Raw genomic sequence first — 26058 nt, forward strand, 5'->3', positions numbered from 1 at the left:
TATTCGAGTGCACTTACCTTTTTCCAAACGTCCGTTGCTGTTGTCCTCCTCGAAGAGGGAAAAAAGAAAGGGGAAAAGAGAAAAAAGAAAAAGAAAAGGAAAAGAAAAAAGAAAAAAAAATAATAATAAGGTCTTATAAAACGACCTTGGACTTATAAAATGTCCAAAAAATAAAAATAAAATCAAAGACAAATAATAAGGTCTTATAAAACGACCTTGGACTTATAAAATGTCCAACAAAAAAAATAAAATCAAAGACAAATAATAAGGTCTTATAAAACGACCTTGGACTTATAAAATGTCCAACAAAAAAATAAAATTAAAATTAAAAAGAAACAAATAAAATAATTAATTCACAACTGGTTTTTCAATTATTTTATTTGGTCTTATAAAATGACCTCGGACTTATAAAAATGTACAAAAAAAATAAAATAAAAGTTAAAACAAACAAATAAACTAATTAAATCACAATTAGTTTTCAATTATTTTATTTGGTCTTATAAAATGACCTTGGACTTATAAAACGTCCAAAAAGAATAAAACCCAAACTAAATAAAATAAAGACTGACAAAACAATAAAATGATTGACTCAAAAATTGTCTTTTAACATTTTTATTGTCAATAATAAAATAACCAATATAAATCATAAAAATCCCATTTAATGATAAAACCTTAAATCAATAAAAATAAAATAAAATAGAAAACAGGAGATCAAGAATAATATAAACTTTTACAAAAGCTTTCTAAGATTGATCATTTCTCGGAAAAGCTTAAGACCTGATTCACAATAAGATGTTTTTGGCTAAAAATAATTTAAAGATATGAGAGTGTATTAAATGGCCCCCACCCTAACTCGCGATTAGTCATTCATATCTTCCTATTATACATCATTATTGATAAAAGTTTTGTACTTTACCCAATCATTGAAGAAAATTCCAGTCACGGCTACAAGTCCAAGTTCCTTCGTAAAAAAATCTTAAATCCCAACAGCCGTAAATCCTTCTTCAGAAATACACTCCATCCAGACCACATCGCAGGGAAAAAGGGCGTCGATCCCAGCTGGTGACGACCTTTTATCACCTTGGGTCATATCACTGATTTCTTCCGGTGAGTGTCCTTCCGCACCTCCTCATATCAATGCGCACTTGTTGAGACTCATTCTCAGTAATTTTCCACAGATGAGTCATAAAGATGAGTCATAAATTCTTTACAATTGAGTCATGGATACACAACGTTGAATAAAAATATGTCAAAGGTCATGGCTCTATTCGACAATGATAAACGTTAAAATAAATAACATCATAGATATATTAATTAAGCAAGCATGAATAACATATATATACATGACATGTTAATCCCAAATTCTCTCAGGGAACTTAACAGGTTAATTCTAGTTCTTGTTTCACATCTTGTATATCATTGTTGAATCAAACAATACATACAGGTAATCTTTTCAATGCAGTTACAGCAATATTATCAGCGATAAAAGACAGTATCGCTTGTAAATAAAAGAAAATAAAAGAAAAGAAAAGACAGCAAAACTTCATAGTTGGGCTCAATGTGCTGTAAACATTGATCCAAAAATCAGGTTAACAATTGTCGAATATAGATTGTGTTGTGTGTATTATTACTTAATTCAGGATATCATTTATCTATTTATCTACACTTATGGCCTTATAAGGAATGTATGTCCGTTTGTTGAGTGGGTGGCTTAGTTGTACAGGTTTGGCGGCATCTGGTGGTTACTTTGAGGAACTACACCCAGAGGCCAAAGAATGATTCTCAGTCCTACAGACACCAATTGGTCTCTAACTAAGAATTGAGTCTAGCCCATTAATTTGTTATTTGTTATCTATGGCGTTTCATCTGACCCTACTCAATCTACTCAATTCAACAACGTGCTTGCTTGTCATGTCTTCCGGGTATCCGCAAACCACAACGATCGTTGCCCTCCATTGCTAAACTGTAATTGTGCACAATATACGTGCATTGTACGTTCTGCTTCTTTTTTTTTTTTTTTTTTTTTTTTTTTTTTTGCGCCCTGTGTTTTTGTCTGCAAGGTAACGTATATATTTGGTGGCCCAGACATTGCGCGATGGCGGCAAAAGTGACGCATCGACGTGCATTTATTGCGTCGACGTATTTTTTGCGTCAACATCATAGATTACGTCGACGCGTTGTCCCAGCCCTACTTCTCATATCGCCGGTATAGTAGTTGTCCAGTAGTGGGAAGTTCCAATCGGGTGTCTCATTCATCCCCCGCTGGGGGCTCGGGCCCCATTCTGCGGTACTCACTCAGCTTTTCCCGAATTTGCCGCCGGAACCGCTGTTATTACACGGTTACAAGGTTATTACACCAGAGATTGAATCAATAATAATAATAATAATAATAATAATAATAATAATAATAATAAAAAAAATACAAAATAAAAATTCAATCAATCAATAAATAAGGTTATTACACCCAAGATTGAAATAATAATAATAATAATAATAATAATGATAATAATAAAAAATAAAATAAAAAATAAAAATTCAATCAATCAATAAATAAGGTTATTACACCGGAGATTGAATTAAATAAATTAAAGTACAGTAAAGTGCCATTTTTATTGTGTTCTTAAATTTACTCTTTATCAAGCAAAAAGATATTTTAAAATGAATACTCGAGTACTCTGTAGCATTTTCAGTAGAGTATTTGAATACTGATTCAACTTAATATAAAACATGGACCAAATTTAGTGTCGCACGTGCTAGAGGTGGGAGACAGGCAGGCACAGAAAAGACAGGACGCCAGTAGCCGAATGTTATTTAAAAAGTGCTTGAATTTGGCCATGGAAAAGGTGTACGAACCCTGAGAAGGAATATTGCTATCATTTTTCATCTTCAAGTTTCATGTTTCATAGCTCATATGTGATTGTAATTTCACCCCACTTAAAGCATAAAGTGAAAACGTGTGGTGTTATTTGCGACCCAGGCAAATTGACACGATGAAACAGTGTGTACGGCGTCGCATGAAATTGATGACATCGACAAGTGATATGACATTATTTACAATACATTATTATATTAGCTTACATTACATACAAGGCATTGCCTTATTTCACAACTTTTAATTACGTCATCCAAACTCGATGTCAGTGATACCACCTTCCACTGTTATTAACAGCAATTGTAAGTCTAAAGACATTTTTAGTTGATATAGTAAATATTAGATTTTAAAGGAAAATTTAGACACTGCTATTTTTGAACAGCCCAATATTTATTTTTCTTGCTTTTCTGTAAATACAAAAATTGATATTTTTTCTCTGTATGTTTTGGTATAGAATGTAATGTGCAGTGTTCCCAATTCAATTAGATTAAAAAAAAGAAGAAAAAAAAACAACTTTCATATAACCTTAGAGGAACAGAATTTTGAGCATTGCTCTTACATTTTAAACACCCAATATTTTTTTTCACACAACTGTCCATCCAAATGTTAAGATTGTATGAATGTGTTCAGGTTAATTTCATATTTATTTGATGTTTTTAGGCCAAGATGCCAATTTAAGTCAGACTACACATGTGACACTTGATAACTCCAAGGCTTGTGATGATGCAACACCTTCTCTTCTCCCTGACATACTTCTGGGGAATCTGAAACCAGGCGAAAAGGTTCACATACTTTCACTTGAGTATTGGACATAAACTCTGCTGCGCATATTGTTGTATCAGATACAGTATATCTCATGATCCAATTGATTGAAACGTGTGAATATATAGTTAAACAATCTATCAGATTTTAAGCTTCCTTTTGGCGTAAATAAAAGGTTACTTTTGTTTCTAGCTCGACAGATGTGTATATGTGACGTCTTTGACAACTGGGCAAAGGCTGTTCCTGTTCCACATAGCTTACAGCATTGATGTAACTGTGGATGGACAACAGATAATGTGCAAATGTCAGAAGGTAACAGAAAAGTATGTTTTCAATGCACCACCTATTTTCTTTCTTATCCTTTATTGTTATATGTTCCAGGATGAAACAATTACCATCGAGACATTGGTCCCATTTGAGGTATCTGCCAACTTTCTGTCCACCAAGGTATGTCATTTTATTTAAAAACAGTGGAACCTCTTCATGAAAGGGCCATGAACAATTTGATTTATGAACAAAATATTCAACTTGTATGTTTATTTAAGCATAATACATATAAAAAAAACAAGACAAAACAAACAGTACATTGTGTTGATGCTCAAAATGAGCAATATTTCAAAGACATAAATCAAAGAAATAAGACATCAATAATCTTATTATACTCATAACGTAACATGTTGTTGATACGTACAACATTTTAAATGAAAAAAGAATAATAAATCAAAAAAATAAAACGGTGATGGATCATCTTGATGATAACACTGTATAATCTTCTTGTTCTTAACTGGAAAAGAAAAATAAACCAGAGAAATAAAAACAGATCGTCATCACACTGTAACATCATGTAGTCTTCTTTGGCCCTCAACCCATCGTCTTTTAACACATCTATAAAAACATTCTTTCTTTATGTTTCAACATCATATAAAAAGGGATATTATGTTATTGTTTTTCAAATGTGTATGTACTTAATTGTACGGCCATAAAACACAGGTTGGGATGCATTAAGATGACTTGGCATATTCTGTAGAGAAATATTATAGCTCCTGTATTTTCATGGATGCATTCTCCAATTTCGCCACCAGATGTAGACAAATCGACCAAATCTAGTGTTTAGGTCATAACAAGTGACACCTTTGATTCACACGACCTTAAGAAACCCCAGCCCACACACGTCAATAGTTACATAAAAATGGGGCTTAGTTCACATTATTGTTATATGTACAAAATACCCCAGCTTTTGTATTGCCCTTAATCATTCATAAGTATTACCATGAGTGACCTCACCATATTAAAGCATTGTTGTTACCCTTGTTATGGTGTCCGTGCTGCTAGTACAGATACAAAAAAAAATACATAGTGGATTTGCGTTTGTTGTTGTAGCCTTTTATTTATCAGCTGCCGAAACACCCTTGTTATGGTGTTTGTGCTGCTAGACTTAGACTTAGACTTGACTTTATTGATCCCTTTGGGATGGCTCCCTCTGGAAAATTTACATGTCCAGCAGCAATGAGAACAGATAATAAAATAAAAAAATAATTCAATCAATCTATAAATAAGGTTATTACACCAGAGATTGAATTAATAATAATAATAATAATAATAATAAATAAATAAAAATTCAGTCAATCAATAATTAAGGTTATTACACCAGAGATTGAATTAATAATAATAATAATAATAATAATAGTAAAAATAAAATAAAAAATAAAGATTCAGTCAATCAATAAATAAGGTTATTACATCGGAGATTGAATTAAATAAATTAAAGTACAGTAAAGTAAGCCATATTTGTGAAGTGAAGTGCACACTACACCCTCTTCCCCCCCAGTGAGGAGTTGTAGAGTACAATGGCACGGTGGACAAAAGAGTTCTTTAGTCTGTTGGTCCGGCACTTGGGGAGAGTTAGCCTTCTACTGAACAGGTTCCTCTGAATGCTGATGACAGTGTGCAGAGGGTGGGTGGTATTGTCCATAATGTCCAGCAGTTTGTCCAGAGTCCTCTTCTCTGCCACTAGTACAGGTACAAAAAAAAAAAAAAAAAACCTTGGTGTATTTGCGTTTGTTGTTGTAGCCTTTTATTTCTATTTATTTGGATGAAGCCACATTCACATTAACTATCGTTATGTAATTTGAAACACGTAATTCGACACCCATGTTACAATCTTTGTTAGAGTCTATGTAGTAAGTGTACATTTACGAGTAAAGTGTATGCACATTGATCTACTAACCTTGTAAAAATCCTCATTGCAAATCCGTGAATAGTTTGTGGGCTGCCAGGCCTTTCTGTTGATTGCCGCTATCCATCGATGTCTTTTGTCTTCATTAGTAGGTATTCGGTAAAAGGCAACATTTGGTTCACTCCCTTGTCTGTTTGTTTAACCGACCGCACAACAAGATATGGCCATTTTATAATTGAATGACTAGACAAAGGACTTCACGCTGTACACGATTCAATTGTTACAATCCAGGCAAGTGGTTCTTTTGCCGTCCATAGTTCAGGTAGGGGACGTTCCCACGGCAGAAGTGACGACACGTGCAAATGGTCAATACCCATCTTGCTGTATCTCAACTCAACTTTATTTATCAAGCACTTTTAAAACAGCCATTGCTGTATGCCAAGTGCTGTACATGAAACAGAACAAGCAGTAAAAAAAAATAAGGTAACAAGAACAAAGCAAAAATTTTTAAGCAAGTACACAAGTTTTTTTTCTTACAAGTAAATAACTTTTACATCAGTAAATTAATAAGAAGGGTGGCACGGTGGATGACTGGTTAGCACGTCCACCTCCCAGTTCTGAGGACTCGAGTCCAGGCTCCAGCCTTCCTGGGTGGAGTTTGCATGTTCTCCCCGTGCCCGCGTGGGTCTTCTTCGGGCACACCAGTCTCCTCCCACATTCCAAAGACATGCATGGCAGGTTAATTGGGCGCTCCCAATTGTCCCCAGGTGTGCTTGTGTGTTTGGTTGTTTGTTTGTCTCTGTGTGCCCTGCGATTGGCTGGAAACCAGTCCAGGGTGTACCCTGCCTACTGCCCAGAGCCAGCTGAGATAGGTCCCAGCACCACCCGCGAGTGTGAGGAATAAGTGGTCAAGAAAATGGTTGGATGGATAGAAATTAATAAGAAGTAGATGATTGAATAAAGAAATACATAAATACAATAAACATCAAATTGATACACACCACAAAACACCAAAAACAATGTTAAGTCTCATGGTGTGCCAAAAGCCAAAGAATACAGATGGGTTTTAAGAGGATAAAGAGGGGGATTGCCTAATATTTAGTGGAAGGTCGTTCCAAACGGACGGACCGGCAATTGCAAAGGCTTGATCCCCTCTAAGCCTCCGCTTAGCCCTCGGTACCTCCAACTGTGTCTGGTCTTCTGACCTGAGGCACCGGGCAGGTGCGTAGGGGTGCAAGAGCTCAGCGAGATAAGGTGGGGCAAGACCATTTAGAGATTTGAAAACAAATAGAATCTTAAGGTGGACTCTACATTTCACGGGCAGCCAGTGAAGAGAGGCCAGGATAGGGGTTATGTGTTCCCTCTTACGGGCACCAGTAAGGAGACGAGCAGCAGCATTTTGGACAAGCTAGAGATGCTGGAGGGAGGACTGGCTGATTCCAAAGTAAAGTGCATTACAATAATCCAGCCGAAAACAAAAGCATGTAACAAAGGCATGGATTATCGTTTCGAAGTGCTGCTGAGACAGGAGATTTTTTACCTTAGCCAGCTGCCGAGATGAAAAAAACTGGATTTGACAACAGCGGCAATTTGCCGGTCCAGTTTAAAGTCACTGTCCATCTTAACACTCAGGTTCGAGACTGTTGGCTTTTTTGCCTCGACAAGATGGCGTGCACTGGTGTGTCTGGCGACTCTCTTGTCTTGGCTTTTTGTTGATGGCGCTATGAGCTATAGCAGCCGTCTTTGTCTTTCTTCTTGTTATGTGGCATTTCGTCTTTTATGTGGACCCGATTTGGACTGGACTGTTCTTGGCGTTTTGGCCGTGATATTCCTCGAGGGACAGTGTCAGTGTCCGGTGGTTGTGGCATGCCTGCACCGGCACGGTTTCTGATGGGAGAATGTCGGTGCTATCCCACTGTCCCACCGGGCACCTGCGGGTCGCTTATGTTTTTTGCGCCAGGAAAACAGGCAGCATTTTCCACAGCCCCTTTTTGCTCGGCAGAGAGATCGCCGCTGCTGGACAGTAGGGTTGTTCGATTTTGCCTATCAAGAAAATCCCGATTATTTTCTCTCAAACGCGATTTTACGATATTGATTACGATTTCTTTCTAAAATAAAAAATGACAAAAAGTATTTTGAATGTTATTTAAAGTTAATTTGTCTTTCTTTTAACTCAAAGTGCCAGTGAATTTAACTCTGTTTATACACACAGAACAATCCCTTGGGATTAAGAACATCTTACTTATACAAGAGACTTTAGCTCTGTTCTAATTTAAACCAATAATGAAAGAAGAAAGTGCATATACCATTTAAAACATAATTAAGTTAGGTGAGGTAGGTAGGCAGCCAGGCTCAGGGTGATATGTGCTACAGTCACATTTGTTTCTGCCTGGTCTTACTTAAATATAAATCCACGATTAGTGCAAACTGGCACCAATAATAATAATAATCATATGCAAGGTGACAATCACATTATCTAAACAAACACAAATATGCATCCCTAATACCAGTGAAGTTAAACAAACAGAATGATCCTCTGGCATGATGAGCATCTCATCTTTTAAAAAAACACATCAGGTCTCTCTGCTCTACGTAAAACAGAAATGCATAAAAGTGCAAAGATGCAAACCGTTAACTTTTGTAAAATGAATAACCTAGAAGTTTGTCAAGTCAGTCTGTAACCTGTCCAATCAGTCGCCCGGTCAGCAAGCTAGCATTTAGGCAAGTTCAGGTAGGCAGGCTTCAAGTTTACTGAAAGGAACACAAGTCTGTCTTGTTGAAACCATACCATTTCCAAACTACACACTTACTTTTGCCTTATTTATTCAAACCCTTTTATTTACTACGACGTCTGCTTGTTTTTTTTTGTTTTTTTGTTTTTTGTTTTTTGTTTTTTTTTGTGGTCGTTTTCTCTCAAGTAAAGCTCCGTTCCTCCGGTCTCAGAATCCGACACGGTTCAGGAGTTCGGGGATTTGAAAAACATGCATCAATACCTGTCTTCTGCTTCACTCTCTTCTGACACACCAATTCCCCCTCCTCCATACAATGGTATTCCACCAGCTGCCGTAACGTATTTGATATTGGCATAAAGCTCCGCTTCTCTGCTCTCAGAAGCTGTTGGAATTACGTTGCTAGTGCACATGGTTCAGGAGTTACGGTGATTTGAAAAAACAAAAACAACAAGAGCTGCGCCACGTTGGGGTACTTGCACGTTGGGGTACTTGCACGTTGGGGTACTTGCACATTGGGGTACTGGCACATTAGGAGCAAAATTTCTTTGAACATGGCATGATAAACCTTTACATGTGGATTTTTTTTTGCCAAGTGTGATGTGTGTGTCAAGCTCAATGGGTTTTGGTGATTGTTAAGATCAGCAAAAATCAGCGTCCTTTTTTATTTTTTGGGAATGAGTTGACCTGATTGGTATATTTTGCAAAAGTATATATCCCCATCATCGCTCGTACTCATTGCACGATGTTGCTTTTATTGTCCATAGAGGCTATCAATAATAAATAAAACAAAATAAAAAAGTACATATGTTTGGAACGGTCTGATACTAGTGAACATCTTGAGTAGTGGAAAGTAAAAGAATATTCATAAATGACTTAGTAATACACTTACAATGAGTTCACAAATGTTGTACAAAATACCGTAAGTGGGGTTGTTTTTTTTTATGCCTCAAGGACTAGGTGGCGCTGTATTTATAACTGAATTTTGTCATCGTGATACCTTCAGGCCTTGACTATAAATATACATGTCAAGTTTGGGATTTTTTTTAAGCATGTACCGGGGAGTTATTAAACATATCCTTCATTCACGAAACTGCTTTTAACGTCTATAGAGGCTATGAAAAATAAATAAAATTTAATAAAAAATACATATGTTTGGATAGGTCTGATGCCAGTGAACATTTTGAGTGGTGGAAAGTAAAAGAATATTCATAAATGACTTAGTTATCACACTGAGAATGAGTTTACAATTTTTGTAAAAATACCGTAAGTGGGGTATTTGTTTTTCATGCCTCAAGGGCTAGGTGGCGCTGCATATATAACTGAATGTTGTCAATGAGATACCTTCAGGCCTTGATAATAAACATACATGTCAAGTTTGGGATTTTTTGGAGCATGTACCGGGGAGTTATTAAGCATATCCTTTTTCAGTGCGAAACACAAATTTGTATGCCCCGCCCTCATCATATAGTATTTCGAAAAGTCAAGATTTTTACCCCTGTCGTTGGCTCAGGTCTTGACATGGTCCAGGTCAAGTCTTAACTCAGTCGGATGAAACGTGTAGGAGAAGTGGGCAAAAGTATGCCCCGTGTAAATGTGCAAAAATCGTCAAAAATGGGACATTCAAAAATTCGTAGCTCGCTTCCTGTTCATTTTAGCATATGGGTCCAAGAGACTTTTTTTGTAGGTCTTGGGCTCCCTCATACACCTAAAAATTTCCGAAGATGTTGCTTAAACGTACAACCGGGGCTGCTTCGTTAAAAAATTCTAGGGGGCGCTATTGAGTCATTTTTGTAAAAATAGGACAATACATGATAAAATATTGCTCATTTTGCCAGGCCAGAGGTGTGTGCCAAGTTTCATAAGTTTCTGTGCATGTTTAGACCCTCAAAATTGGCGAACAGCGCTTAGCCACGCCCACAGCGATTCGCGAAAACTCACAAACTTTGTGTTGTAACATCATGAAGGCAGGAACCCTCATCTGAGCAAATATGAGGAAGGTCCAGTTAACGTGGTTGGAGAAAAACATTGAAGAAAAATCATAAGAAAAAAAAATTGCCAATAGGTGGCGCTATCAGTAAGATGAAATATAAGTTCGTAGATGTGTTAAGGGCTGGACTCTCATCAAATGTGTGAAATTTTGAGAAGATAGGATCATCTCGGTCAAGTTAATGCAGCTTTTATTGTCACGAAAAGTCTTCAGACTTTGCGGCACCGTAGCGGCCACGCCCTTTGGCGAAAAGTTACAATATTCGGTGTGGGGCATGATCAACATCTTAAGGCTTTTCTGACCAATTTTCAACTGTATTCCTTCAAGGAGCTTGGCACAGTAGCTAAAAACGTAAAGTATGACATTTATTGTCGCCACTAGGTGGCGCTATCTGTATAACTGAATTTCATTGTATAGATGTTTTCAGGCCGCGACTATTAAGTTGCATGAAAAGTTTGAGATTTTTTGGAGCTTGTACATGGGAGTTATTAAGCATTTTCTCTTTCTGGACAAATGAAATTTTAAAGGCAATATTTGATGCCCCGCCCCCGTCATATAGTATTTCGAAAAGGCAAGATTTTTTGCCCAGTTGTTCTCTTAGGTCTTGAGATGATAAATGCCAAGTTTGAAGTCAATTGGATGAAAAATGTTTGCAAAGGGGGAAAAAGCATGACCACAGTGAATGTGCCAAAATAGGCCAAAATTGGACATTAAAAAATTCATAGCTCACTTCCTGTACATTTTAGCTACATGGTCCCAATAGACTTTTTTGTGCGTCTCGGGGTGCTACACGTGCCTGCCAATTTTCGTTGCTCTAGCTCAAACGTGCCGGGCTTGGTTTTTATTTTTCTACACTAGGGGGCGCTATAGAGTCGCGTTGTTATGACTACTTCATAATATCAAATTTTTCGACCTGAGGAGTGTGCAAAGTTCGGTGAGTTTTCGTGAATGTTTAGGTACCCAAAATCGCGATCGTTTGCGGAGAATAAAGAATAACTCGAGCTGCGAGCAGCTATACAGGGCCCTCGCAGCCCGGGCCACGTTGGGGTACTTGCACGTTGGGGTACTCGCACATTGGGGTACTGGCACATTAGGAGCAAAATTTCTTTGAACATGGCATGATAAACCTTTACATGTGAATTTTTTTTTGCCAGGTGTGATGTGTGTGACAAGCTCAATGTGTTTTGGTGATTGTCAAGATCTGCAAAAATCAGCTTCCTTTTTTATTTTTAGGGAATGAGTTGACCTGACTGTTTTTTTTTTTTGCAAAAGTATATACCCATCATCGCTTGTACTCATTGCACAATGTTGCTTTTATTGTCCATAGAGGAGATTAAAAAAAAATGAAACTGAATAAAAAAAGTACAGATGTTTGGATCAGTCTGATACCAGTGAACATCTTGAGTAGTGGAAAGTAAAAGAATATTCATTAATGACTTAGTTATAACACTTTCGAGTTCACAAATTTTGTTCAAAATACCGTAAGTGTTTTTGTTTTTTTTGTTTTTTTTATGCCTCAAGGACTAGGTGGCGCAGTATTTATAACTGAATTTTGTCATAGAGATACCTTCAGGCCTTGACTATAAATATACATGTCAAGTACCGGGGAGTTATTCAGCATATCCTTCATTCACGATACTGCTTTTAACGTCAATAGAGGCTATCAAAAATAAATAAAACTAAATAAAAAATATGTATGTTTGGATAGGTCTGATGCTAGTGAACATTTTGAGTGGTGGAAAGTAAAAGAATATTCATAAATGACTTAGTTATCACGCTGAGAATGAGTTTACAATTTTTGTAAAAATACCGTAAGTGAGGTATTTTTTTTTCTGCTTCAAGGGCTAGGTAGCGCTGCATATATAACTGAATGTTGTCATAGAGATACCTTCAGTCCTTGATGATAAACATACATGTCAAGTTTGGGATTTTTTGGAGCATGTACCGGGGAGTTATCAAGAATATCCTTTTTCATTGCGAAACGTGTTTACAATTTTTGTAAAAATGCCGTAAGTGGGGTATTTTTTTTTTATGCCTCAAGGGCTAGGTGGCGCTGCATATATAACTGAATGTTGTCATAGAGATAGCTTCAGGCCTTGACGATAAACATACATGTCAAGTTTGGGATTTTTTGGAGCATGTACCGGGGAGTTATTAAGCATATCCTTTTTCAGTGCGAAACACAAATTTTGATGCCCCGCCTTCATCATATAGTATTTCGAAAGGTCAAGATTTTTCCCCCTGTCGTTGGCTCAGGTCGTGACATGGTCCAGGTCAAGTCTTAACTCAGTCAGATGAAACGTGTAGGAGAAGTGGGCAAAAGTCTGCCCCCTGTGAATGTGAAAAAATTGTCAAAAATGGGACATTCAAAAATTCGTAGCTCACTTCCTGTTCATTTTAGCATATGGGTCCATTAGACTTTTTTGTAGGTCTTGGGCTCCCTCATACACCTAAAAATATTCGTCGTTCTTGCTTAAACGTACAACCGGGGCTGCTTCGTTAAAAACTTCTAGGGGGCGCTATTGAGTCATTTTTGTAAAAATAGCACAATCAACAATAAAATATTGCTCATTTTACCAGGCCAGATGTGTGTGCCAAGTTTCATGAGTTTCTGTGCATGTTTAGACCCTCAAAACTGGCGTTGTTTTCTTGGCGAACAGCACTTAGCCACACCCACAGCAATTCGCGAAAACTCACAAACTTCGTGTTGTGACATCATGAAGGCCGAAACCCTCATCTGAGCAAATATGAGGTAGGTCCAGTTAACGTGTTTGGAGAAAAACGTAGAAGAAAATTCGTAAGAAAAAAAATTGCCACTAGGTGGCGCGATCAGTTAGATGAAATATAAGTTCATAGATGTCTTTAGGGCTGGACTCTCATCAAATGTGTGAAATTTTGAGAAGATAGGATCATCTCGGTCAAGTTAATGCAGCTTTTATTTTCACGAAAAATCTTCAGACTTTGCGTCACCGTAGCGGCCACGCCCTTTGGCGAAAAGTTACAATATTCGGTGTGGGGCATAATCAACATCTTAAGGCTTTTCTGACCAATTTTCAAATGGATCCCTTCAACAAGCTCAGCACAGTAGCTAAAAACGTAAAGTATGACATTTATTGTAACCACTAGGTGGCGCTATATGTATAACTGAATTTTATCATATAGATGTTTTCAGGCCGTGACTATTACGTTGCCTGAGAAGTTTGAGATTTTTTGGAGCTTGTACATGGGAGTTATTCAGCATTTGCTCTTTCTGGACAAATGAAATTTTAAAGGCAATATTTGATGCCCCGCTCCCGTCATATAGTATTTCGAAAAGGCAAGACTTTTTGCCCAGCTGTTCTCTTAGGTCTTGAGATGATAAATGCCAAGTTTGAAGTCAATGGGATGAAAAATGTTTGCATAGGGGGAAAAAGCATGACCACAGTGAATGTGCCAAAATAGGCCAAAATTGGACATTAAAAAATTCATAGCTCACTTCCTGTACATTTTAGCTACATGGTCCCAATAGACTTTTTTGTGCGTCTCGGGGTGCTACACGTGCCTGCCAATTTTCGTTGCTCTAGCTCAAACGTGCCGGGCTTGGTTTTTATTTTTCTATGCTAGGGGGCGCTATAGAGTCGCGTTGTTATAATGACTTCATAATATCAAATTTTTCGCCGGACCTGAGGAGTGTGCAAAGTTCGGTGAGTTTTCGTGAATATTTAGGTACCCAAAATCGCGATTGTTTGCGGAGAATAAAGGATAATAATAATAATAATAATAATAATAATAATAATTTTTACAAAAACAATAGGGACCTCGCAGCGGTCGCTGCTCGGGCCCTAATAACTAGAGCTGCGAGCAGCTATAAAGGGCCCTCGCAGCCCGGGCCACGTTGGGGTCCTTGCACGTTGGGGTACTGGCATATTGGAAGCAAAATTTCTTTGAAAATGGCATAATAAACGTTTACATGTAGAATTTTTTTTTTTGCCAGTGTGTGTCAAGCTCAACGGGTTTTGGTGGTTGTTAAGACCTGCAAAAATCAGCGTCCTTTTTTATTTTTAGGCAATGAGTTGCCCTGATTGGTATTTTTTGTAAAAGTGTATATACACATCATCGCTCGTTGTACTCATTGCACAATGTTACTTTTATTGTCCAAAGGGGCAATCAAAAATGAATAAAACAAAATGGAAACGTACATACGTTTGGATCGGTGTGAAGCCAGTGAACAATTTGAGTGGTGGAAACTAAAAGAATATTCATAAATGACTTAGTTATCACACTTAGAATGAGTGTACATTTTTTGTACAAAACACCGTATGTGGGTTTTTTTATATATATATATATATATAAATGCCTCAAGGGCTAGGTGGCGCTGTATTTATAACTGAATGTTGTCATAGAGATACCTTCAGGCCTTGATTATAAGCATACATGTCAAGTGTGGGATTTTTTTTGGAGCATGTACCGTGGAGTTATTAAGCATATCCTTCATTCACGATATTGCTCTTAATGTCCATAAAGGCTATCAAAAATAAATAAAAATATATATATGTTTGGATAAGTCTGATGCCAGTGAACATTTTGAGTGGTGGAAACTAAAAGAATATTCATAAATGACTTAGTTATCACACTTAGAATGAGTTTACATTTTTTGTACAAAATACCGTATGTGGGGTATTTTTTTTTTATGCCTCAAGGGCTAGGTGGCGCTGCATATATAACTGAATGTTGTCATAGAGATAACTTCAGGCCTTGACGATAAACATACATGTCAAGTTTGGGATTTTTTGGAGCATGTACCGGGGAGTTATCAAGCATATCCTTTTTCATTGCGAAACACAAATTTTGATGCCCCGCCCTCATCATATAGTATTTTGAAAAGTCAAAATTTTTCCCCCTGTCGTTGGCTCAGGTCGTGACATGGTCCAGGCCAAGTCTTAACTCAGTCGGATGAAACGTATAGGAGAAGTGGGCAAAAGTCTGCCCCCTGTGAATGTGCAAAAATCGTCAAAAATGGGACATTCAAAAATTCGTAGCTCACTTCCTGTTCATTTTAGCATATGGGTACAAGAGACTTTTTTGTAGGTCTTGGGCTCCCTCATACACCTAAAAATATTCGTCGTTCTTGCTTAAACGTACAACTGGGGCTGTTTCGTTAAAGATTTCTAGGGGGCGCTATTGAGTCATTTTTGTAAAAATAGCACAATCGCCGATAAAAAATTGCTCATTTTGCCAGGCCAGCTGTGTGTGCCAAGTTTCGTGTGTTTCTGTGCCAGTTTAGGCCCTCAAAATTGGCGTTGTTTTCTTGGCGAACAGCGCTTAGCCACGCCCACAGCGACTCGCGAAAACTCACAAACTTCGTGTTGTGACAGCATGAAGGCCGACACCCTCATCTGAGCAAATATGAGGTAGGTCCAGTTAACATGGTTGGAGAAAAACATTGAAGAAAAATCGTAAGAAAAAAAATTGCCAGTAGGTGGCGCTATCAGTAAGATGAAATATAAGTTTGTAGATGTCTTTAGGGCTGGACTCTCATCAATTGTGTAAAATTTTGAGAAGATAGCATCATCTCGGTCAAGTTAATGCAGCTTTTGTTGTCACGAGAAATCTTCAGACTTTGCGGCACCGTAGCGGCCACGCCCTTTGGCAAAAAGTTACAATATTCGGTGTGGGGCATGATCAACATCTTAAGGCTTTTCTGACCAATTTTCAACTGGATCCCTTCAACGAGCTCAGCACAGTAGCTAAAAACGTAAAGTATGACAATTATTGTTACCACTAGGTGGCGCTACATGGATAACTGAATTTTATCATATAGATGTTTTCAGGCCGTGACTATTAAGTTGCCTGATAAGTTTGAGATTTTTTGGAGCTTGAACATGGGAGTTATTAAGCATTTGCTCTTTCTGGACAAATGAAATTTTAAAGGCAATATTTGATGCCCCGCCCCCGTCATATAGTATTTTGAAAAGGCAAGATTTTTTCCCCAGTTGTTCTCTCAGGTCTTGAGATGATAAATGCCAAGTTTGAAGTCAATTGGATGAAAAATGTTTGCAAAGGGGGAAAAAGCATGACCACAGTGAATGTGCCATAATAGGCCAAAATTGGACATTAAAAAATTCATAGCTCACTTCCTGTACATTTTAGCTACATGGTCCCAATAGACTTTTTTGTGCGTCTCGGGGTGTTACACGTGCCTGCCAATTTTCGTTGCTCTAGCTCAAACATGCCGGGCTTGGTTTTTATTTTTCTATGCTAGGGGGCGCTATAGAGTCGCGTTGTTATGACGACTTCATAATATCAAATTTTTCGCCGGGCCTGAGGAGTGTGCAAAGTTTGGTGAGTTTTCGTAAATGTTTAGGTACCCAAAATCGTGATCGTTTACGGAGAATAATAATAATAATAATAATAATAATAATAATCCGATCGAAAAACAATAGGGACCTCGCAGCGGTAGCTGCTCGGGCCCTAATAATAATAATAATAATAATAATTCGAACGAAAAACAATAGGGACCTCGCAGCGGTCGCTGCTCGGGCCCTAATAATAATAATAATAATAATAATAATAATAATAATTTTTACAAAAACAATAGGGACCTCGCAGCGGTCGCTGCTCGGGCCCTAATAATAATAATAATAATAATTTTTACAAAAACAATAGGGACCTCGCAGCGGTCGCTGCTCGGGCCCTAACTAGAGCTGCAAGCAGCTCTAAAGGGCCCTCGCAGTCCGTGCCACGTTGGGGTACTTGCACGTTGGGGGACTGGCACGTTGGGGTACTTTCACATTGGAAGCAGAATTTCTTTGAAAATGGCATGATAAACCTTTACATGTGGATTTTCTTTGCCAGGTGTGATGAATGTTTTAAGCTCAATGGGTTTTGGTTAAGAGCTGCAAAAATTAGCACCCATTTTTATTTTTAGGCAATAAGTTTGCTGTTTGGTATTTTTTGGAAAAATATATGTACCCATCATCGCTCGTACTCATTGCACAATGTTGCTTTTATTGTCCATAGAGGCTATCAAAATTAAATCAAATTAAATAGAAAAGAATGCATGTTTGGATAGGTCTGATGCCAGTGAACATTTTGAGTGGTGGAAACTAAAAGAATATTCATAAATGACTTAGTTATCACACTTAGAATGAGTTTACAATTTTTGTAAAAATACCGTAAGTGGGGTATTTTTTTTTCACGCCTCAAGGGCTAGGTGGCGCTGCATATATAACTGAATATTGTGATAGAGATACCTTCAGGCCTTGACGATAAACATACATGTCAAGTTTGGGATTTTTTGGAGCATGTACCGGGGAGTTATTAAGCATATCCTTTTTCATTGCGAAACACAAATTTTCATGCCCCGCCCTCATCATATAGTATTCCGAAAAGTCAAGATTTTTCCGCCTGTTGTTGGCTCAGGTCTTGACATGGTCCAGGTCAAGTCTGAAGTCAGTCGGATGAAACATGTTGGAGAAGTGGGCAAAAGTATGCCCCCTGTAAATGTGCAAAAATCGTCAAAAATGGGACATTAAAAAATTCGGAGCTCACTTCCTGTTCATTTTAGCATACAGGTCCAAGAGACTTTTTTGTAGGTCTTGGGCTCCCCCATACACCTAAAAATTTCCAAAGATCTTGTTTAAACGTACAACCGGGGCTGCTTCGTTAAACATTTCTAGGGGGCGCTATTGAGTCATTTTTGTAAAAATAGCACAATACATGATAAAATATTACTCATTTTACCAGGCCAGATGTGTGTGCCAAGTTTCATGAGTTTCTGTGCATGTTTAGACCCTCGAAATCGCCGTTGTTTTCTTGGCGAACAGTGCTTCGCCACGCCCACAGCGTTTCGCGAAAACTCACAAACTTCGTGTTGTGACATCATGAAGGCCGAAACCCTCTTCTGAGCATATATGAGGTAGGTCCAGTTAACGTGTTTGGAGAGAAATGTTGAAGAAAATTCGTAAGAAAAAAATTGCCACTAGGTGGCGCTATAAGTAAGATGAAATATAAGTTCGTAGATGTCTTAAAGGTACACTCAGTATTATACAGTGGCATCTAGTGGTGAAATAATAAATCATTCGAAAAAAAACCCCAATTGTTTGTGTTAGTAGTATGTAAAAAGATATGTTGTATCGCATAAACGTACTTTTTTAAAATATAACGGTTAGTCTAGAAATCGCAAATTATCTTACATGTCCGCGCCTCGCCTGCTAGTGTCTGCCATGTTTCGCCGCCATCTTTCTGCTACGGGTGCCGTCAAAGACAAATTTCAGCGCTCCATTTCTTAACGCGTTTTTGGAACGCACTTCCGGTTTGTATGGCGACCGCATGTCCACGAAGAAGAAGAGTTTCCGGTCCCCGAAGAGAGCATTATCAAGCATCACACTTACTTTGGGAATTTATTTTATTTCAGCGCGACAAAACAAGAGTTTATATTGTAGCCGCATTTGCCAGATGGAGAGAAATGAGGAACAGACTAGGTTTGGGACGTGCCGGTGCCTTCGACTGCTTTCTACTTGACCGGTAAGTAAGAGTACATTTGTGTTTACGTTTTGAGAGCGAGAGAAAAAGTATACTCCGTACTAATTAATACGATGTTCGTACCTTTGTTTTACGATCACTGTATCTGTTGATTAGCAACTCCGCACCACTCGAACGATTTCGTTATGTAGCTACTTGCTTTGAAAAAAAAAAAGATTCCCGCTGGCACGTTATATTTAGAGTAAATGCGCAAGTTATTGTGTAATGTAATGTAACTGTGATTTCGGAGGTATATTTGCCCATAACTTCAATAGAGAATCTAAAGCATACTGTATTAGTGGAGGAGTTGAAAATTATTTTCGTTGTGGTTGGTGAAAATAGGGTTCTCGAAATTAATTTTCGGCAGGGAATAACTTTCTGGACTTAAATGCTGGCTGTACCGTAAGCACTGCTAGAGTCTGAACTCTCTCACTCAAGTGTGTACTGGTCCATTGTGTAATTGGGTGCACAAGAATTTACAGGCTGCCACGTTTTCCACGGAAATTCGACAAGCAAGCAGCCTTTGCATATTCTATGCAGTATGCAGTCAAGTTACTTTTATCTAGCTAATACAATGTTTTGGGCCCAAAAACTAAAGATCTTACCTCTATTTTGGGGGCTTTGTTGGAAAGTTGGTGACATATAGTAGTATCATCAATTATTCTATTTTATTTTATAATTGTGTTTTTGTTTGTGTCACACTAGATCAACAGCCAAACTTGAGGGGTTCCAGAACCATATTCTGATGTATACAAGCATTCATGCACCGTTTAAATACATCACCGACCTGCAAGAAAAAAAAATATCAAGGGGAGAGTCAGCAGCCATATTGGAATGCCCCGAATGAGGACACTTGAATGGAGGACCCCAGAAGGCTTCGGTGTTGTACCACCAGTATCTCCACCTACCATATCTGAGCTGCAACAAACTGAAGTCAGCCGACGTCTTGGTATGTCATTTACATATGGACGGCATTGCACACTACATGAACTTTTTGTGTGAAGCAATACGGAATGGTCACATGTACAAGCACCACTTGTTTTACACAGGACCTGCTGACCAGGTGTCTGAAGCCATGGAGTGACTCCTCCCTCACTTTCCTCAGCAAGCCTTTGAAGAATATGATATCATCGTTGGTGGGAACATGCCCTCACTCCATAACATGTACTTGTGCAGTCAAGGAGCATGTCAAACTTAATAAAACCAGCAAACATTGAAGTGACTTCATTTTTACTGCAGTCTGTTCACACAATCAATGGACAAGCCTTCCTTAATTTTGCCCCAATAACATCATAGAGTAGGCGAAAAGTAGTGTTACAGATCATACTGTGTTCGGGAGAGTTTGAGGAATGTTGCAATGTTAATGGGGGGCAATGTCAGCACACACACACAAAAAAAAAAAAACATCATGGTATTGAGTTAATCAGATATTTTAGCTGTGTACAACACATACCTGCTCTGTAACACTACTTTTGGCCCAAACCTGTATGTCTATTTTCCATATTTTGAAATGCACAGCGTATTGGTAAAATTCTGGAACAACTGCAATTCATGTAGCTCATTATATTCTAACAGCATTTTTTTTTTTTTTTTAGTTAATATGTTCATTTCATGTAGACTTTTATTTTACTTTATTTTATTCATTCATTTTCATGTACTGTACCTTACATTCATTGGCCAATGAAGAATTCCTTGTCATTGCAAGCATTTATAATAATTCTCCAGGCTTTTGATGTTTTACATTTCTGGTCATGTAAAATAGTGTTAGGTTAGGTGTCGAATGAACACTGCATGTTGACGCCAAAGGAAATAGTATTTTTTTAGTTATTCAAAATGTACAAATTAACACACAACAACAATATACAAGTTATACAAACTACAACAACAAGTGTCAGACATGGACTAATTATATGCCAGGTAAAAAACCTTTGTATTGTCCTCAAGGATCTGGGAAAGTGTCACTTATTTGCTACAAGTCCACCAAGGTGCTGCAGTCTGGGATCCAGGTACAGGAAATCATGGTGGTGCTGATGTGGGATCCAGGTACAGGAAATCATGGTGGTGCTGATGTGGGATCCAGGTACAGGAAATCATGGTGGTGCTGATGTGTCAAAAAGTATTTCTTGGTGTCAGTCTATCAGCTGGACTTGGATATCTTCATGTTCCTCCATGGTCATTTCCTGTACGAGTCTCTGCAAGAAGGTAACAATTGTATGTCAGATGAGGTACCAAACAATGAACTGAAAGTCACTGAGCCAATGAAGTACATTATTACATGAGCAAGACTATTTGTGAAAGCCATGTAAATTCCTGCACATCGAAGTACAAGGAAGCTGTTGTATCTTCAATCAAAACTAATTAAGTTGCTTAGTGATATTTATTAGGTAAAATTGTTCAACATGGTGACAAATCGATATCTGAGTAAAGGGTTTCAAATGTTTTTGTAAGCAGCACTTTTCTGAGTGGTTAGTAGCAACAAGACACGGGGGTGTTACGAGTCTGAGTTGCAGATGTGTCGTTCAGTTAACACCATTATTTTTGCACGATATACTAAACATATCAGCAAACGATGTAATCTAAATACCACATATTCCAAGCAAAGGTATGTTTTGAGCCATTCACATGCATGCTCGAATGGAATTATTTTTCCATGATGACATAATTGTACGTTACGAGGCACCGCGTTCTCTTCCTCGTCGTCTCTCTCGCCCCCTTTGAGATGGTCCACATGTCTATAAAACGTATAACATAACTGTGTGTTCTCTGTTGCATGGTTTAGTTGCACTAACAAATATGAACATAGATAGCCATTATCATTAGCTGACGTACAGTATTTCCAAACAATGCCGACAAAAATATTAATTCTGAAATTAAATGACTAAATCACAATTATTAGGGATCTGTACAGTATGTCTAACAAATGCAATTCACTTACGTCATCACTCGAGGGAATACCAGAAGTTGTTTGCGTTCTGTTCCGGTGAAATTGGTGGTAGGCTGTTGAAGTAGGGTCTCTCTGGGACGCCGTAGTTCGTGTGCTTAAAATCATTGCATTATCTTGTTTGACCGATAGATGGCGGTCGTGAGCTACACACTGGGGCTTTAAGGGCTGGACTCTCATCAAATGTGCGAAATTTTGAGGAGATAGGATCATCTGGGTCAAGTTAAAGCAACTTTTATTTTCACGAAAAATCTTCAGACTTTGCGGCACCGTAACGGCCACGCCCTTTGGCGAAAAGTTACAATATTCTGTGGGGGGCATGATCAACTTCTTAAGGCTTTTCTGACCAATTTTCAACTGGATCCCTTCAACGAGCTAGGCACAGTAGCTAAAAACGTAAAGTATGACATTTATTGTCACCACTAGGTGGCGCTAAATGTATAACTGAATTTTATTATATAGATGTTTTCAGGTCGTGACTATTAAGTTGCATGAGAAGTTTGAGATTTTTTGGAGCTTGTACATGGGAGTTATTAAGCATTTTGTCTTTCTGGACAAATGAAATTTTAAAGCCAATATTTGATGCCCCGCCCCCGTCATATAGTATTCCGAAAAGTCAAGATATTTTGTCCAGTTGTTGTCTCAGGTCTTGAGATGATACATGCCGAGTTTGAAGTCAATGGGATTAAAACTGTTTGCAAAGGGGGGAAAAGTATGACCACAGTGAATGTGCAAAAATGGGCCAAAATTGGACATTCAAAAATTCATAACTCACTTCCTGTACATTTTTGCTACATGGTCCCAATTGACTTTTTGTGTGTCCCGGGGTGCTACAAGTGCCTGACCTCTAGGTCAGACGTGCCGGGATTGGTTTTTATTTTTTTATGCTAGGGGGCGCTATAGAGTCTCATTGTTATTACAACATCAGAATATAAAATTTTTCGCTAGGCCCGAAGAGTGTGCAAATTTCGGTGAGTTTTCGTAAATGTTTAGGTCCTCAAAAATGCGATCGTTTGCGGAGAATAAAGAATAATAATAATAACTAGAGCTGCGAGCAGCTATAAAGGGCCCTCGCAGCCCGGGCCACGTTGGGGTCCTTGCACGTTGGGGTACTTGCACGTTGGGGTACTGGCACATTGGGGTACTGGCATATTGGAAGCAAAATTTCTTTGAAAATGGCATAATAAACGTTGACATGTAGAAAAAATTTTTGCCAGTGTGTGTGTCAAGCTCAACGGGTTTTGGTGATTGTTAAGATCTGCAAAAATCAGCGTCTTTTTTTTATTTTTAGGCAATGAGTTGCCCTGATTGGTATTTTTTTGTAAAAGTGTATATACACATCATCGCTCGTTGTACTCATTGCACAATGTTACTTTTATTGTCCAAAGGGGCAATCAAAAATGAATAAAACAAAATGGAAACGTACATAAGTTTGGATCGGTGTGAAGCCAGTGAACAATTTGAGTGGTGGAAACTAAAAGAATATTCAGAAATGACTTAGTCATCACACTTAGAATGAGTTTAAATTTTTTTGTACAAAATACCGTATGTGGGGTTTTTTTTTTTATATAAGCCTCAAGGGCTAGGTGGCGCTGTATTTATAACTGAATGTTGTCATCGAGATACCTTCAGGCCTTGATTATAAGCATACATGTCAAGTGTGGGATTTTTTTTGGAGCATGTACCGTGGAGTTATTAAGCATATCCTTCATTCACGATATTGCTTTTAATGTCCACAGAGGCTATCAAAAATAAATAAAAATATATATATGTTTGGATAAGTCTGATGCCAGTGAACATTTTGAGTGGTGGAAACTAAAAGAATATTCATAAATGACTTAGTTATCACACTCAGAATGAGTTTACATTTTTTGTACAAAATACCGTATGTGGGGTATTTTTTTTTTATGCCTCAAGGGCTAGGTGGCGCTGCATATATAACTGAATGTTGTCATAGAGATAGCTTCAGGCCTTGACGATAAACATACATGTCAAGTTTGGGATTTTTTGGAGCATGTATCGGGGAGTTATTAAGCATATCCTTTTTCAGTGCGAAACACAAATTTTGATGCCCCGCCCTCATCATATAGTATTTCCAAAAGTCAAGATTTTTCCGTCTGTTGTTGGCTCAGGTCTTGGCATGGTCCAGGTCAAGTCATAAGTCAGTCGGATAAAACGTGTAGGAGAAGTGGGCAAAAGTATGCCCTCTGAAAATGTGCAAAAATCGTAAAAAATGGGACATTCAAAAATTCGTAGCTCACTTCCTGTTCATTTTAGCATATGGGTCCAAGAGTCTTTTTTGTAGGTCTTTGGCTCCCTCATACACGTAAAAATTTTCGTAGATCTTGCTTAAACGTACAATCGGGGCTGCTTCGTTAAAAATTTCTAGGGGGCGCTATTGAGTCATTTTTGTAAAAATAGCACAATCAACAATAAAATATTGTTCATTTTACCAGGCCAGATGTGTGTGCCAAGTTTCATGAGTTTCTGCGCATGTTTAGACCCTCAAAACTGGCGTTGTTTTCTTGGCGAACAGTGCTTAGCCACGCCCACAGCGACTCGCGAAAACTCACAAACTTCGTGTTGTGACAGCATGAAGGCCGACACCCTCATCTGAGCAAATATGAGGTAGGTCCAGTTAACATGGTTGGAGAAAAACATTGAAGAAAAATCGTAAGAAAAAAAATTGCCAGTAGGTGGCGCTATCAGTAAGATGAAATATAAGTTTGTAGATGTCTTTAGGGCTGGACTCTCATCAATTGTGTAAAATTTTGAGAAGATAGCATCATCTCGGTCAAGTTAATGCTGCTTTTGTTGTCACGAGAAATCTTCAGACTTTGCGGCACCGTAGCGGCCACGCCCTTTGGCGAAAAGTTACAATATTCGGTGTGGGGCATGATCAACATCTTAAGGCTTTTCTGACCAATTTTCAACTGGATCCCTTCAACGAGCTCAGCACAGTAGCTAAAAACGTAAAGTATGACAATTATTGTTACCACTAGGTGGCGCTACATGGATAACTGAATTTTATCATATAGATGTTTTCAGGCCGTGACTATTAAGTTGCCTGAGAAGTTTGAGATTTTTTGGAGCTTGAACATGGGAGTTATTAAGCATTTGCTCTTTCTGGACAAATGAAATTTTAAAGGCAATATTTGATGCCCCGCCCCCGTCATATAGTATTTCGAAAAGGCAAGATTTTTTCCCCAGTTGTTCTCTCAGGTCTTGAGATGATAAATGCCAAGTTTGAAGTCAATTGGATGAAAAATGTTTGCAAAGGGGGAAAAAGCATGACCACAGTGAATGTGCCAAAATAGGCCAAAATTGGACATTAAAAAATTCATAGCTCACTTCCTGTACATTTTAGCTACATGGTCCCAATAGACTTTTTTGTGCGTCTCGGGGTGCTACACGTGCCTGCCAATTTTTGTGGCTCTAGCTCAAACGTGCCGGGATTGGTTTTTATTTTTCTATGCTAGGGGGCGCTATAGAGTCGCGTTGTTATGACGACTTCATAATATCAAATTTTTCGCCGGGCCTGAGGAGTGTGCAAAGTTTGGTGAGTTTTCGTAAATGTTTAGGTACCCAAAATCGTGATCGTTTACGGAGAAGAAGAAGAAGAAGAAGAAGAATAACTAGAGCTGCGAGCAGCTATAAAGGGCCCTCGCAGCCCGGGCCACGTTGGGGTCCTTGCACGTTGGGGTACTTGCACGTTAGGGTACTGGCACGTTGGGGTACAGGCATATTGGAAGCAAAATTTCTTTGAAAATGGCATAATAAACGTTTACATGTAGAATATTTTTTTTGCCAGTGTCTGTCAAGCTCAACGGGTTTTGGTGATTGTTAAGACCTGCAAAAATCAGCGTCCTTATTTATTTTTAGGCAATGAGTTGCCCTGATTGGTATTTTTTGTAAAAGTGTATATATACATCATCGCTCGTTGTACTCATTGCACAATGTTACTTTTATTGTCCAAAGGGGCAATCAAAAATGAATAAAACAAAATGGAAACGTACATACGTTTGGATCGGTGTGAAGCCAGTGAACAATTTGAGTGGTGGAAACTAAAAGAATATTCATAAATGA

At 38.2% G+C, this 26058-nt stretch overlaps 1 protein-coding gene and 2 long non-coding RNA genes across 8 annotated transcripts in view; 2 read left to right on the top strand and 1 right to left on the bottom strand.

Moving 5' to 3' along the window:
* Nucleotides 1-26058, top strand: part of trappc11 (trafficking protein particle complex subunit 11) — a 411517-nt gene that overhangs the window by 314187 nt on the left and 71272 nt on the right. For all 6 annotated transcript variants that reach the window (XR_013284891.1, XR_013284892.1, XR_013284890.1 and 3 more), the window contains 3 exons: nt 3533-3654; nt 3827-3946; nt 4016-4081. Coding sequence is in view for 3 of the 6 variants with exons in the window: in XM_077531543.1 (XP_077387669.1) it covers nt 3533-3654; nt 3827-3946; nt 4016-4081 (308 nt within the window). In the remaining 3 variants the exon portion in view is untranslated. The remainder of the gene's footprint in view (nt 1-3532; nt 3655-3826; nt 3947-4015; nt 4082-26058) is intronic.
* On the top strand, nt 18420-20426 carry LOC144025761 (uncharacterized). Its single transcript, XR_013284950.1, has 3 exons — nt 18420-19034; nt 19737-19980; nt 20081-20426. It is a non-coding gene; the product is annotated as an uncharacterized LOC144025761 (long non-coding RNA).
* On the bottom strand, nt 20245-22133 carry LOC144025760 (uncharacterized). Its single transcript, XR_013284949.1, has 2 exons — nt 21967-22133; nt 20245-21223 (listed from the first exon to the last, which is right to left on the bottom strand). It is a non-coding gene; the product is annotated as an uncharacterized LOC144025760 (long non-coding RNA).

This window comes from Festucalex cinctus, chromosome 9 (genome assembly GCF_051991245.1).
Source record: "Festucalex cinctus isolate MCC-2025b chromosome 9, RoL_Fcin_1.0, whole genome shotgun sequence".
NCBI lineage: Eukaryota > Metazoa > Chordata > Actinopteri > Syngnathiformes > Syngnathidae > Festucalex > Festucalex cinctus.